The 15,394-nt window shown below is 39.4% G+C and overlaps 1 protein-coding gene across 5 annotated transcripts in view; it reads left to right on the forward strand.

The window, feature by feature from the left end:
* The window catches only part of bcas3 (BCAS3 microtubule associated cell migration factor), a 336,382-nt gene that overhangs the window by 12,293 nt on the left and 308,695 nt on the right, over positions 1 to 15,394 (forward strand). For all 5 annotated transcript variants that reach the window (XM_070969920.1, XM_070969919.1, XM_070969924.1 and 2 more), the window contains exons 6-7: positions 1,404 to 1,485; positions 6,075 to 6,147. In XM_070969920.1, the coding sequence (XP_070826021.1) occupies positions 1,404 to 1,485; positions 6,075 to 6,147 (155 nt within the window). The remainder of the gene's footprint in view (positions 1 to 1,403; positions 1,486 to 6,074; positions 6,148 to 15,394) is intronic.

The following is a 15,394-nucleotide window of genomic DNA, read 5'->3' on the forward strand; positions in this document are numbered from 1 at the left end:
TTTTTTTTTAATAAATACTGTGTTTTGGTCAAGTTTTTGTTGCTTTAAGTTAAAGCAAAATTAAACAGTGAGGTAGTAATAGTAGTATTATTTGAATCACCTGAATTTTTTGAGTATTTTGTTGGCCTAATCAAAGTCATATTTAAACACTTTTTCTAAAAATGCTGAAATCAGCTTGCATGTATATCTGTATAAACTGGTGATCGCTAAATAGATACATTCTCAAATAGTAAATGTACAGTAAGCTCTATAGCGTATAGTAATGGTGTTTGCCCTAATCAAAGAGCAAGGTCATTTTCCAGACACCTGGTTTTGCACTGTCCTTCACTAATCTTATTTAAAGGGAACATCCATTATTGTTTGGATACATGTATCAGACCAGAATGCAGTGAAGCCTCAAGCCTCACACAATCACAGACACGTGTTCAGTAGCTGACTTGTTACCTTGACAGTAAAAAGTTCATGGAGTGGTCAAAGGTCATGTTGGGGAATAGACTGAAGTAACTGAAGTACAGTAGGAGCCTGCAAAGTGGGTACAGCGACAATAGAATTCACAACATCATATAAAGCTGTTGAACATGTACAACATCATGTAACCTTTAGTGTGGTGAGAGCGAAGGTGAAGGAACATTTAGGTAGGCCTCTCGTCTTCATCCTTTTATGATCATGCGATCAAAAACAGAAGGTAGTCCTTGGGTAATGTAAGATCTGTTGGAAACACTGGTGAGAGTGTTTCATATACTTTACAGTCTGTCTGGGACAGAGACATCATGGGCTTCTGCCCACTTGGCATTGACCTGAATCCCCAACTCTTCCTAGTTGGCTGTGTCACAGTAAGTGTAGGCAGCTCGTTTGCATTGCGATGCCACTGGGCCTTTTATTCTGTGCTCAGTAGATTTTACTTTGTGGTTTGGCTGGAACTTCAACCACCCGACCGCCTGTGTTCCCAACGCTCCCTCCCTGCCTCCCCTGTCTCTTTCTATGAACAAACCAGTTGAATACAGTTGGAATAGATTATTTTTCTTGTAGTGTGAACAAATACATTTTTGTCTTTGTGCTTTTGTTGTTCTGTAGAAATCTCCCTCACCTTATATCCTGCATGGTTATTTTGCAGGGTACAGAAAAAAGCATACTTGTCCCAAGGTGTGCTTATTAAGACCAATAAAGCCTGAGTTTCCAGTGGCAACCTTTACATCAAAAAAGCAAAAGGCAGGAAATAATGCCCTTAAAAAGTGACTCTTGTGAATGTAGAAGGTCACGTGGCCACAGGTAGACATCATCTCTGCAATGTCTCATGCCTCAATATGTGAACCTTAACTTCAAGTCTAATGTCACTCTGTCTCTAATGGACCAGATATGTGAACTACTACATCATCTTCAATTGAAATATCTCGTTCCTTTAGTTGGCAGGGGAAGCCCAGGAGCTGTTCTCAGTGCGCCACGGTCCGGTGCGAGCTGCTCGCATCCTGCCAGCTCCTCATATCAGTGAGTATCCTCTGCACCTGAACCTTCAACCCTGTGAAAGAACAAACTCCAAAGCACACACTTCATATTCCAACCTGAAATGAGGCTTTGATCAGTTTATCTGCCTGCTGTGCCATGAGACTCTTCATGCTGCACCCTCAAGGTTGTTCCAGCCTGATGAGTATATTTCAGGTGATTCTTTATTTTTCTCTTTAAAAACTATACTGGTTGAATGATGTTATTCAGTTTAATTTGTTTTGCTTCACAGTAACACTCTTGTCAGTTGAATACATTTTAGAAAGCAATGGTTCAACATTTTGTGAAATATATACTTGTCAGATGAGAAGATGGATGCCACTTTCATCCAGATATGAAGCCATAGCCGATAGCTTGTTAGCTTAGCTTACCATAAAGACTTAGCCTGGTTCTGTCCAAGTATCTGCCTACCAGCTCCTCTGAAGCTCATTAATTAACGTCTTATGTTAAGTTGTGGTTTTAATAATTGTATTTCTGTAACTATGCAGCTCCAAGACAGCATAACAAGAACTATACCCTGACCAAGACACAAGCCCAGCTGCCACCCACACATGCTTATTTCTTAACACTTGATTTACCTAATCCTTCAGTGTAGAAGGGATATGGCAGAAGAACACATTTTCTTTGTAAGTCGTCTGCAGTGTTTTTTCAGGATAACTTTAAAATGTCTCTTCTGGGGAAAAAAAAACGCTTTGGTTAACATGATTTTGGCATTCAAGGTCGACACTTAAAATGAAATTTTGTATGGCACATCCTAATGCATCTTAGGGTTGTGGGCATTCTAAGTAGTGCTATATCATTAAAATTAAAGAGTGCTCCATGCTGCCTCATCCTAATGTTTAAGTCAATCTGCGATTAGTGTTGGCCTACTCTCAGTTAGCGGTGGCAAGCCTCTGAAGTCAGTGCGTTCCTGCTGCCAAAGCTTTGCTGGAAACTTCTCACTGTATCTTCACTGTTCTGTTAGCAATCTCTCTCTAACTCCTCTAACTCTAAAGCTTAAGGATTCTTGTATATCCTGTTTAGGTAAACACGCATGGTATGGATTCTGTCTTCGTTCTCTGTTTACATTTGTGAACTGTAACCTGCACCATGTCTTCTCCCAGAGTTTGTCTTCCTCATGCTGTATGTGGTGCTGCCTAATGTCTTTTGAGATTCCCAAAGCATTAAAAATGAATCAAACTTCTTGTCTGACTGTCTTAAAACAGGAAGGGTTTCTTTGTAGCTGCCATTTTTAAGCAGAATTAAACAGTTATGCAGAGACATCTTAAATGGAAGAGGAAGAGATGTCAAATTTTCTGTCCATAAGCAATAACGTAATGCTGTCTAATGACATGTTGCATTGATAGTCAGTGACAAAAGCCATTTTCGGAAAGTAGGAAATTAACTAGTGTATGCTGATAATAAAGAAGGGAGTAAAAATGGGTGTGAAATGTTAGATTACAACAGATCATCATCACCTCGAATGTGCTGACGGTAACTGATGTAACGGAGTGAGACTATTTGAGCTTGGATGCCTTCAGTATCTGACTGGCTGTGTTCTGTCTGATCCTGTTCTACTTTTAAGCTTTTCTTCATCCTCATATCACTAACCCCATTGACCTTGAAAGAGTGTTATAAGAGTGAATAAGAAGAGAGTTTCCATCCACATGTTTTTACGCACATTTTCAGTTTGTGTACAAAAAACGGCTGAGAAATGCCAGAAATTACAAATGTAAAATTATCACAGAAAAGATTTGTACTCATAAAAAGTGTAATGGAAACAGAGTTGCCAAATCAATTAATAATTATTTCACATTTCTTTTGCCAGTTTTGGAAATTGAGTTAAAATTTGTGCTAAATCTGAGGAAAACTCTTGTCATAAGAATTCATAACAGAACATGTGACATTCAGAAAACCTCTAAATGTCTGTATCTCTAAATCTCACCCCCACTGGCTCTGGAAAGACTGTGCTTGGCTGCTTAAATTGTAGAATCTAGTAGAGTGCAGAAAGTGTAGTGAACTGTGGTGTTAACTGTACAGGTGGGCAACCTGTAAAGGTTCCCAGTAGCTGAGGATGGACTCTGAGTTGCTGGTGTCTTAAGCTTAGTGTAACCTGAATGATAAAGGTTAGGCCAGCACAGCAGTATTACATGGCTGTGATTCATAGTGGCTGGAAGCCAACAGTTGTAGTATGCTGACAAAGTCACTGTTTTGGAATAACTGCTTGACTTTGGCCAATGGTTCCGGCATTTAGGAAGTACAGTTCTGAGTGACAGCTGGGCCTTAAATATATCCTCAAGCAGAACATTGCAGTATGTGAAATCATTGTAATTGTGTTGTCATCCCTAAACAACAGTATTTAAACAGCATGGCTTCTGCAGCATTTGGTAGTACTTTAACTGGAAAGAATTTTTAACCAAAAATTAATTTAAAACCTCCAGATTCTTGTTTTTACAGAAAACAAGTGATTTCAACTTAGAAACAATACAGACTATGTTGTGTGAAATGATTAATTATTTAATTATGAATTATTAAAGTGTTTGCTTCCACAGCTGTTTACCTTAATCCTGTTTTGTTATCATATTAATTGGTATATCAGCAACATTGAAACATTTCATTTCAGTTAAACTGTCTTCTGAAATAGTGAAATAGTCACAGTGATGGCAAACAAATGTTTCGCTGATTCCACTGTCTTTTTTACACACTGGAAAGCTGTAAGTATGAATGCCAGTATTCATATTCTCAAAGCTATGATGCGAATGGTTTAGTTGCTCCAATGGTTAGATCCTTTCCAGACATGAAGTTTAAATTTCATCTCTGCAGGTGTCAATCAGTCCTGTGAAAGCTGCCATATAGACCCGCTGGTTTGTTGCATTTTTTTGGTGAGAAAATCGCCTTTTTGTTCTCTGTCTGTGTTCCGGTCTTTTGGCAGATTTCAACAACATACAATGGCAGCATTTGAAGAGTGCTGGAAGTGGATGAAAGCAAACCACAGTAATAAGAAGCAGCAGATAGCCCCAACACATGAGGGGAGCAATTCTCTCAGCAGAAAATAAATATGAATTGTACTACTGGAGGGAAGGACACTGATTGCAATCTGCTAGGGTGCAAACAGTGTTGCACTGTGGCCAGCCATTAAAAGGCCAATTGTCTGGGATGCAAGGCCGTGGGTGGACGGACTTAGAAAGACCCGAAAATAGGTGTTGATTATAATAAGGCAAGGATCCTCTTTCCTAGAATAGAGAGGGAAGTACTGGTTTTCCAAAGGGAGTAAATGCGTTTACACATCCTCTTAGGAGTTTACAACTTGTGATCTTCCGTTGTCTTGGAAAATGAGGCAACACTGTTCCCTTGATGGATAACAAATAAGCATTGAGGAAATGTGAATCTATTGTGAATACATATGTGTGCGTGTGCGTATGCATATGTATGTATATGTATCTATGTGCTGTAGCTCTTTGTGCTCATTTTCAGCAGAGGCCAGTTTGCATGTCTTCACTTTAGAGCTACAATTGGGATCCTCCCACACTGTAAAAGTCATACAGTGAAGCTTAACAATTAGCATTTTACTTGTAATGTTTCAGGCCTTGTTATATCGTTTCATCTAAACATGCACCCATCCCCTCTCTTACATTGAAACGTGACGTCCACAGAGAAGTCAGTACTTGCTTCAGGTACTGTCCATTACAACAGTAATGAAATCAAAGTTTCTCTGTTCATTAAATGTTGCATTCTTTCCCAGAAAGTTTATTTTAGTAAATGTGTCATTTCTCTAAGTCTCTGAGAGTCATATTTATGTTTCAGCTGCATATCTTGACTGGGAGTGATGTCCAATGATGGAAACATGAAAAAGAAAGGATCCTGTTGGGAGTGTTAAAGTCTTGTATTTGCTCTCACGCCATACCACAGGAACCCAGGCTGATTACTGTCAAGCCTCAAATTACAGTCCTCTAAAGGGTAACATCTTCTTCAATCTAAGCGCCCCCATCCTCTCGATCCCCTGATCCACTGTCCGTCCTCAAGAATCAGACAATCAGGGAAAATATGGGATCAGTCCACTTAATGCAACATGTTTTTTCTTCATTTTTCTAAATATGCCTACTGGGTTTTTACCATGCTGTAATTCCACCCCGAAACCCAAAAACAAACAAAGAGAAAGAAAATCATACTCCCTTCTGCAACATTCAGGAGATTTCTCTTGCTCATTTCAATCCTGTTGCATATTGTTTTCCTTCCTTTTCTTTTTTCTTCAAGTTTCCTTTAAAAAGCTCACAAAGTGAAGGACCAGAAAAAGGTAGAACACCAAAGTCTTTACGATATGTGGATTCCACATTTGCCTGGAATCCACATATCGTAAGGCCTGATTTTGGAAAAAATCTCCATTCATCAAACATGTTTCGTGACCATAATTGAATTACAGGGTAACAGTAGTAATGTAATCAGCACGTTTCCTGTCATGGTAATAGGCTGCCTGTTGAATGAGGGTGGGCAGCACTAGAGGCCTCACATGTTCGTTTAAAGAATGTCCCCCTTTGTTGTGTGCAGATCATTCTGTTTCTCATCTGCTTCTTTCTATGACTCCTCTTCCTTCTCAGGTCCTCTGAAGACAGACAGTTTTGCTGACAAGAGGCCCCTGCTGGGGGTTTGCAAGAGTACAGGGTCCTCTGGGTGAGTTCATTCATTAAAATAAAGCTGACCTCACCTCCTCTCTCACCAAGATCTTGCATGTTTTTAATGCCTAAAGTCCTTTGCTGTGTTCGTCACGTACTCCTATACGGTAGGTCCTGCATATAATAGATTTCAACCAAACACTACATCAGTGTCACTCACTCATGAGCGCACCATCAACCAGATATGAGTTTCTACTGCTGTTGTGAATGAATGAAACTTCTGAATGAAACTCTTAAATCATTTGAGGTTGTATTGTACTTAACAAAACAATGAAGAAAATGCTTTTAAACTTAAATAAATAAATGTAAGTACACTCAATAGATTAAAATAAACCATAAAATGACACCACAATTCCCCAACTCATGTAGCAGTTATAACAAACATGCCTTTGGGTTATATAACTTATCAGAAGCAGATAAACTGAAAATAAAAAGGGGCCTTAAATTAAACCATGAGGGACACCACGAGTTTAGGAGTTTAGTGACAGAATGTGCTGTTTTAGGTGAACTGCTGCATGTATGAGATCAGGACATCTTGTTGTGCATCATTGAGAGCTGCTCAATACTTAAGTCACTGGTGACTATTAAGTCCAAAATCAATGTCTCATCCATTTAAAGGCCAACTATCTGTTATGCAAGGCCGTGGATGGATGGCTCTAGGAAGACTCGAAAATAGGTGTTGGTTATAATAAGGCAAGGATCCCCTTTCCTAGAATAGAGAGGGGTGTACTGGCTTTCAAAAGGAGTGAAAAAGTGAAATGTGATGGTCAACACAGCCTAAAACGTTTGGACACTGCTCTTTGCTAATATGTAACAATCCATTAAAATATGCCCAGGTCTGCTTAATACGGATCCTTATGATCATGATCTGTGGAAGTCCAATGTTCACTCTCTTTTCTGAGAAAAATATCTGGCTTTTGATTTGCTAAATGCTCAACTATGTTTACCAGCTGGGGTCTGTTTCACTAATTTGCTGTTCAGTGTTGGACAGGCAGTAACCAAAATAGTTCAGTTACAGGCTGTAAAACCAAAACAATTAGCTGAAATATGCAAAATAAATAAAAATTCTCTGTGGGTTCATCGCTGTACACAATGCCTTTCACATTACACATAGTCGTTTGACCCATTGCTCATATAAAGATATTGTTTGGAGTAGCTTTAATTTGATTGTGATAGATAAATTGCTGCCATACAGTATATGTTACCCATGACTGCCTAACAATATGATAGAAGTGTTTGAAATATTCCAAGGCCAAGATTTATTATTTTTACAACTCCACCTTCATGAACTGCCTGATCTGACATCTCATATGTTCAGTCCTCTCCTTCAGACTACTGAGAAACAAGGGACATTTTAAATTGAGCTTTGACTGACAGCATTGCAGATGCTGGCGCAGCAAACCAAATCATGAACCTGTCTGTCTGAATTATACTGAGCATTTGTTTGAAGCCTGAGAACATTAGAAACACATTTCAACATAATGCAGTCTGGTACAACGCTACCGATAACTACGACCTCGGTAATAAATATATAGGTGAACTAATAATTCTCTGGCAGTGTTAACAAAATCCAAATATTATAAGCTTGTTAAATGTAGAATTTGCTTCAGATCTGTTTATTGGATTTCATTAAATTGCATAGATGTTCAGTAATAAAGTGGCAAGAGAATGTGTGTCTTTTATTGGTTTAATTTCAGGGAACTGTCTTGAACACTCCACAGACTGCTAGGACCCCAAAAGGACCGACAGTAAAGCACCCTCGATGTGATGTTGGAATGACCCATCCTCATGAAATTTTGTCTTTAAAAAGTGCAGAAGGGAGTGGAAAGTGTGTTGCTCTTTGCAATGTTATGAAGTACAAATCCTACATCTGAAAGTAATTTTCTCTTAATAATAAGAGGCATCAAAGGACACCCGACTTCTTGTTATGAACCCTTCACATGCACCCAACTGGAGCCGAGCCAGCGATGTAGGCTTAGTGACTATGAATCATGGATTCTTTGTGGCACTATGGTTGGAATTCGAGCAGTACCTGAATGCCCCATAGGCAGTAAAAAAAAAAGGAGACTAACCCTGTGTAGATCCCTGGGATTCTCAGAGTTGGGACAAGGAATGTCATGTCTTTGTTTAGTGAAAGAAAGCAAATTTAAAAAGTGACAGACCCCAAGGCACCTCTCCATACCCAGTCAATGCCCTCCCCTCTCCCCCTGTCCTCCATTTACTTATGCTGCTCTTCCAGAGCAACACAAAATTTAACTCAATATATCCTCCCCGGGAAATGAAATAAGGAAGTCTGTCTTCAGCTGGGTCTTGATGGAGACCACCTTCTTGATGTTTTCCAGGGACTGCCGCCCCTGTCTCTCTGACGCCGTTGCTGTTGCTTCTGCTTTTCCTATGTCCTCGCTGACACTGAGACAGGCAGCATTTTGACGGTTTGGCGAATCATCCAGGCGTCGTTCGACACTAATGCTGAAAACATGCACTGTGTTGAAAAGCAGAAACCCTGACCTCTGGCTGAATGGCACAGCCTGGTTCTTCCCCCTACAGAAGTGCTTGGTAAATAACACTCTGGTCAAAGAGTAGAAGGAAAAAGGCTTCCGGGTGCGGCACAGTACTTTCCATTGGGCCTGTTCATAAACTTACTAAGGTCCTCACACAATTTTTAGCATATAATCATTTTGAAATAACAGATTTTGTTAACCACCAAAAAGGATGCCGTCTTGACACTTAAATGGAAAACAGATTGGAGCCTTGGCTGCTACAGCGGTGCTGGTTTAGAAGTTGGTTCAGTCAGCTCTAGGCTTAGATTACAAGATTTGCAAATTAAAGGAAAACCAGAGAAGGGAAAAAGCATGTGTGCTGAAGCCCTGTACTTGTGGATTTCCAGCCAGGCACACTCAACATAATTTTATCAATGGAAAGGATTATGCGTTAAGTCCAAACCATGTATAGATCCAGTGATTTTCTTGACAGTAAAGCTACATATGCGTCCCTTTCACTCTCTGCACCAGTGCCAATGGGCTTTTGGAATTAGAAAAGAATGCTGGTGCCATTGCAGACCTTGGTATGTCTGCTCACATTTCTGGAAAAAAAATGTGTTTCTGTGTGTTGTTATCATTTTCTTTCATTTTAATTACATCCACAGGTATTAAAATTCTGGGAGATTTAAGGCTGCTCGCTGTGAATGAATGTAAATTTTATGGCTGAGACAGAGGAAACTTAAGTGTTTGTGGGTGTTTGAGTGCACATACTTCATAGGCAGAAGTTCAGTGATGAATAAGTGCGCTTTGTTCTCCAGAGTTTGGGAACTGTGACATTTCCAACCTCCAGCCACCCCCGCACAACATCTCCAGATGCTGGGAGGATGTGATCCTTTTTTCATTTAACCAATATAGTCCTCTTTCACTGTGCACATTACTACTGGATGTGCTATTTCAGGGTTCTGGCTAATACAGCTGGATATTCTGAGCAGATATCACAGTCACTATTGAGGCTATAGATGCTCTTTTTTTCAAAGCACAACCACAGGACTTTTATCTGCTTCATGCCATGAAAGTCACTACTGTCATTGCAGTCTAATGCTTTTTATTGTTTAAAGTCTGCATTTGCCAATCCAAAACACACTGTCATCTTGTTGTACATTCAGTATTTTATTCTTTTAATCTAATTCTGATTAATTTTTTCATTCAAGATTATTGACACTTTGTGCAATCTGATAACATTCAATGTGTTAATCTGGGCAAGTATGAAGTATAAAGACTGGCGGTCACATCAAGTACATTTTAATTTAGACTGATTTCATTGTTATTCCATTTGAAACAAAGTTAAGTTATGTTCAGTCACAGCCATTAACAGTCAGGCATGGCCAAACAAGAACCATATTGAGTATTTTTGTGTTTGTGTATTTTTCTTTACACCTAGAACAACTGTTATGATAACTGATTAATCCCTAAAGCTATTTACTAAACAACAGTACCAAATAGTCTGTAGTCTCAGTTTCTCAAATTTAAGGAATTGCAACTGTTCTTTTGCTTATGTTTAGCTTTGGTTAGGCTAGGATCTGACATTTTATAGACCAAACAATGAATCTATCAAAATAGAAAATAATATTCATTAGAGATGCTCCAACATGTTGGCTTTTTATACAGTTTTTTGACTAATACCGCAAAACAAATGTGCAGAATCTAACGTTGTCCGAATGCGAGAAGAGCATTTTTGGCCAAGTCCTATTATGCATCTAGCAGTGTTTCTAAATATTTCATAACAGATGACCGAGTGCCCTTGGTTTTTCTATTCTCATTTATTTTGTCTATCTTCTCATCTGTTCTCACTCTATTTCATGTAACCCCCCTTAAATCAGTTAGGGGTTTTCCCTTTCCAGTCAGTTTAAAAACCTGTTTATGTTTCAATTTTATTGAGCAACTGGTCATTCTTTATTGCTCAGTTAACACTACATACATTGTATAAAGGCAGTCAACTGAGTTGAGTCTTTGCATCTTTACAGTGGTGTTATAAAACTAGTCCACAAAAGTCCCCAGTAGTATAAAAACTGTTCCTGTGTTGCATACATAGTTGTTGGACAATGATGTATGTTACTGATGCTGGAACCAACACATTCCAACAAACCAAACCAAACCAAACCAAACCAAACCAAACCGAGGCATCCAGTGTTTGCAAAATTGTGCAAAGGGCTTCAGGGTTTATTCATCTCTTCATGTTCTATCTTTGTCAGACAATGTCCGTGCAAGCTGATGTGCTGTGATGTTATTCTCCAGCATGACTAACATGTATTTGGACAACACTAATGGCATGAGATCATATGTATTTTCATCGGGGCTACAGGTAATGATTATTTTTCATTGATTAATCAAACATGCTCATTGCAATTTCCCACGGCCCAAAGTGAGTAATGACATTCACCTCTAGTTTCCGATTGATTTTAATTTGATTGACCAATCGATTAATTGACAAATTGTTGCAGCTCTAATTTTCTGTTCATTAAAATTTTTGATGCCACCTCTCACATTGGCAGTAAATGTCAAAGGTAAATGTACAGCAAACACAGTTACATACTACTAAACATTTCTATTTAAATCTGCTTTAAATCCCGTAGTGAAATAAAGCAGGGTATTAATTACATGGCTGCAAACAACAAATTCCACTTAGCTCACACACACATACAAACACTTTTGATGGCATAAGCCCATTGTGGCACTAAGCCCTTGTGCTTCAGTGCATTTTCATGACAGGTTTTGCTCTGTGCACTGGATGTATCCGTCTTCTAAAGTGTATTAAATGGAAATCATCAAGCATTTGTATAAAACGAGGCCCCAGATTAAAGGGATTTGGAGAAGTGATGCTTTTTATCCACCATGAGGTTATGGTGTTCTTCACTGTCACATTATGACCACCCATGCGTGGTCATAATGCACATGCACACTCATGCTGTCCAACCCCACTGTATGTGTAGGGTAGATGCAACCTCAGGAAGGTTATCCTGGAGACTCCATGTATTTATTTCATACCTTTGCTATCATCACGGTTTGATGCGAAGCTGTATTGATTACGATATGTGTCCACAATTATGTCAAAGTTCAGATAGAATGTCATACCAGAACGGAATCCACAGACACTGGTGGTCTTTTGTTGCTGCTATCCAAAGACAGTATAGCGACTATCCTGGCAATCAATTTGCCACTCGGCTGGGTGCAGGATGGGACTTGTTTTTAACACGCTTAGCTGAATGAATGGAGGAATGAATGAATGTCCACAGCGACTTCCACGACTGGGTGAGGTTCCCATTTATTCCACCTCATTCAAAGCTGGTTTACATCATGGCAAAAAGTTTTATGGAGTGATCTGACTAATTGTGATCTGACTGGTATAAAACAGTGTCTTAGGGAGCGGTAAAACCGTGCAGTCTCCCTTTCACCCATGCATTGATTGGCCGCCCAGTACACCTGAGCCTAAATACTAATTACACCCATTGTGACGCAAACCCAAACCACCAACCTAATCTGCACTGCCACCCAGTGACAACTTGAAAAGTAAACAATCAAACAGACTGAAAATAAGCAGAAAAATAATGGCTCTTACAGGCAGGAATGCCACGTTCTCACTGAAAAAAAATGGTTTCGATCGCTCCTGTACCCTTTTGTCGTGCCCCTGCGTGGAAACGAGAGTGGCTGTAATCTGGTCTTCACTTCCCCTTTTTCATTGCCCTACGCACGCACGTGCATGCATGCACGCGCACACACACACACACACACACACACACACACACACACACACACACTGCATAGGCAGAGCTCCAGGGCTCATGCTTCACTCTGGAGCGTTTATTTTGACTTGCATGTCTGTTTTATGTCTGTCGAAAATGTGTTCAGCCTCGCCAATCCTCCCCCTTCAAATAGGAAGTCAGATTAAACTCAGTAGTACTGGAAGTGGTGCATATAAACACACCCGACAGGCTGAATGATTAGTAATGACTTTTCAAACCTTTACCACAACCCCATTCCCTAAACCAGGCCTCTGTGGTCAAAGCAATTAATATTTTATTTTACTAGCAATTAAACCTTTCTTTCCCTCTACATTAAACTAAATATATAGCAGTACTAATGTAGTTTTCTTTATATGGTGGATGAAAGATAAAGGGGCATTGGCTTGGTTAAGTAATACTGGTGGTTCCATAGTATCTCATAGTAAGCCTTAAGTGGCCAAAAAGCATTGAATGCATTTAGGAATAAAGACATTTTGCTTTAGGAAATGCCTCTACTGGAGACTGGATTCTAATTTTGTATAGATGTTAATGGAGAGCAGAGGATGAATCTTACTGGCTTTCATTGTTCCCTGTCTTCTCATTTAAGCACCACCAGCAGGCTAAAGTTTTCACTTATTACTGTTTAAATACTTTTGAAATACCTCAATGTCTACTTGAGGGCACAAAATTTTGTAAAGACAGATGCAGGATGAATCCAGACGACTTTGATGACACTCTGACTTTTCCTCTAACACCACCATGAAGTTGACATTTGTTTCTCAACAGAAATTGCTCGGATAGCCATGGAATTTATTACAGACATTCACATGTCCCTTAAATTGTCATATATTTGGTTGTTTTTTGTTTTGTTTTGTTTTGTTTTGTTTTTACTTTTGTAGTGCTAAGATAAATCCCAAGATTTCAATGGAGATGCTCCACAGAGGGTCTGCAGTGTCACTGAATGTGCAGTAATGTACAATGATGCTGCACTATTATAGGCAAGGCATCTTAAATCAGTGTGGTAGAGCTGACTTAGATAGACAGACTAGTGTCACATGACTGTTAAAAATAACAGGTTACTGTTGTTCTCTTTTCTTTGCTAGGCTCATCCACCAAATAATCACTAGGATAATGACAAAGTAAGATTTGGATCAGGTTCAGACTTAGACATCCCACCCATTTAGTTTCATTTTGCATGTGTGCACTAGGTTGTGCAGCACTAAATTACTTGTATTGCCATACCATATGCCATTGATCTGATTGATCATTGACTATAAACGGCAAAAAAGCCTGAACAATGATGGCTTAAGTGTAGATGCTATTATATTCTAGACTTCCCAAATAAGACGTCTGATGAATATGCACCCTTCTGTGAGTTTTTACCTTGTCCTCAGAGTCAGGATGCTACAGTGGTGCATACATGTACAAAACAATCTGTGGGGATTCTATTGGTATTTAGCATGCAGTCATCCTGTCATGGATTCTTCTTCCCCCTGGTCCCCTAAAAGCATCTGCAGATTGCTGCTTTGATCGTTGGCAAAAATCAGCCGTCTCGTGCAGACTGGAGGGTCATATAACTCAAAGTCTCCTGTGACAAGAAAACCTGTGCCTTTATAGCTTGTAGAGTTTTTAGCATTTTTTCCACAAGTGGTTTCAACTGGTCATTAGCCAGTCTGATGTGTCTTCTATCGTGCTTGGTGGCCTCTCATCAAAATAACAGTTCTGCTAATCTGTTTTGGTTCCAGAATAAGGCTTTTGTAATTTCACTTGTTCACTCATTGTACTGGCATCTGATTTTTAGTGGAGAAAGATGCCAGCACGTGGGTGGGTGGGGTTAGTGAGAGTGCCTGAACTTCCAGTGGGTGGGGGATTATTTGTAAAGGCTGGAAAGTGAGTTTTGAGAGCCAGAATTCTTAACACCTGATGAAATAATCATTAAGTCATCCGCACTGTAACTCATAAATGTTGTATCCTCCTCCTAGCTGCCCACTAGGTTGTATCTTTATGCACAAGCAGGTACAAAAATGCAAAGTTAACTTGTCACTTTTCTAGATACAGCTTTAAGATGTCAAAGCAGTAGAAAGAACTCCTCCATGACCAGATGTTTCTTGAGTCAAGTGCTTCTACTTAACTTAGACAGAAAATTGGCACACAACTTTAAAATGGCTAAAATTGGATCTAATGCAAGCTATGATTTTGGTAATGAATATTAATGTCCACTTCGCTGCTGTCAAAGGAAGAAGCTGGATTTATGAACTGCATAGACATAGGTTCCCATTTTGAATTTCTTTTCATTGTTACACTATTTGTTGTTTGGTAGTTCCTAAAGTTACAAGATGGATATTCTTACAGCCTGTTCACTCAATTTTGATGGTTTTGTTTGCTATTTTGCCCATTTTTAGTTATAATACAATGCTTTAACTCAAAGAATTAGTGTCTGTACACTGGGAGGGCAGTGTTTTGTTTTTCAAAATGCTAGCCATTATATTGTATGTGCAGTATTAAACACTAGAGAAGATGTATTTCTGGCTGTTCTGCAGACATGGAGCTGTGGTTGAACTTTTTACCCTAATTACTTTCCTCCTAATGCCTGCAGCTTGCCGGAATCACTGTGCGTCCCTCCAGGCCTCCAGCAAGCTCTGATGTGGTCAGCGTTTGTCGAGTGTGGGGGGGCTGGGTTTTAGCTGAGAATGAGAGGAGTGGGAGTAAAAAACAAAACAAATAGCAGGAGGGGGAGAGAAAGAATGTTGCACTACACTTTTTAGTTTCCAGTTTACATGGAGTTGGACACACAGATATGATTGTCTGCGAACACATGGACCAGAGGTCCTTAAAGTGATAAGTAAACATTTTTAACACTATATTTTTAATTCCATGACAACTCCATGATCTGATAAAGTTTATATGACATGATCAAAGTGGATGCTGAGGTAAAATTATGTCTTCAGTTTATGCGTTTGAGGTCCAAAATCAACTTTGAATATCA

This window comes from Chaetodon trifascialis, chromosome 9 (assembly GCF_039877785.1).
Source record: "Chaetodon trifascialis isolate fChaTrf1 chromosome 9, fChaTrf1.hap1, whole genome shotgun sequence".
NCBI lineage: Eukaryota > Metazoa > Chordata > Actinopteri > Chaetodontiformes > Chaetodontidae > Chaetodon > Chaetodon trifascialis.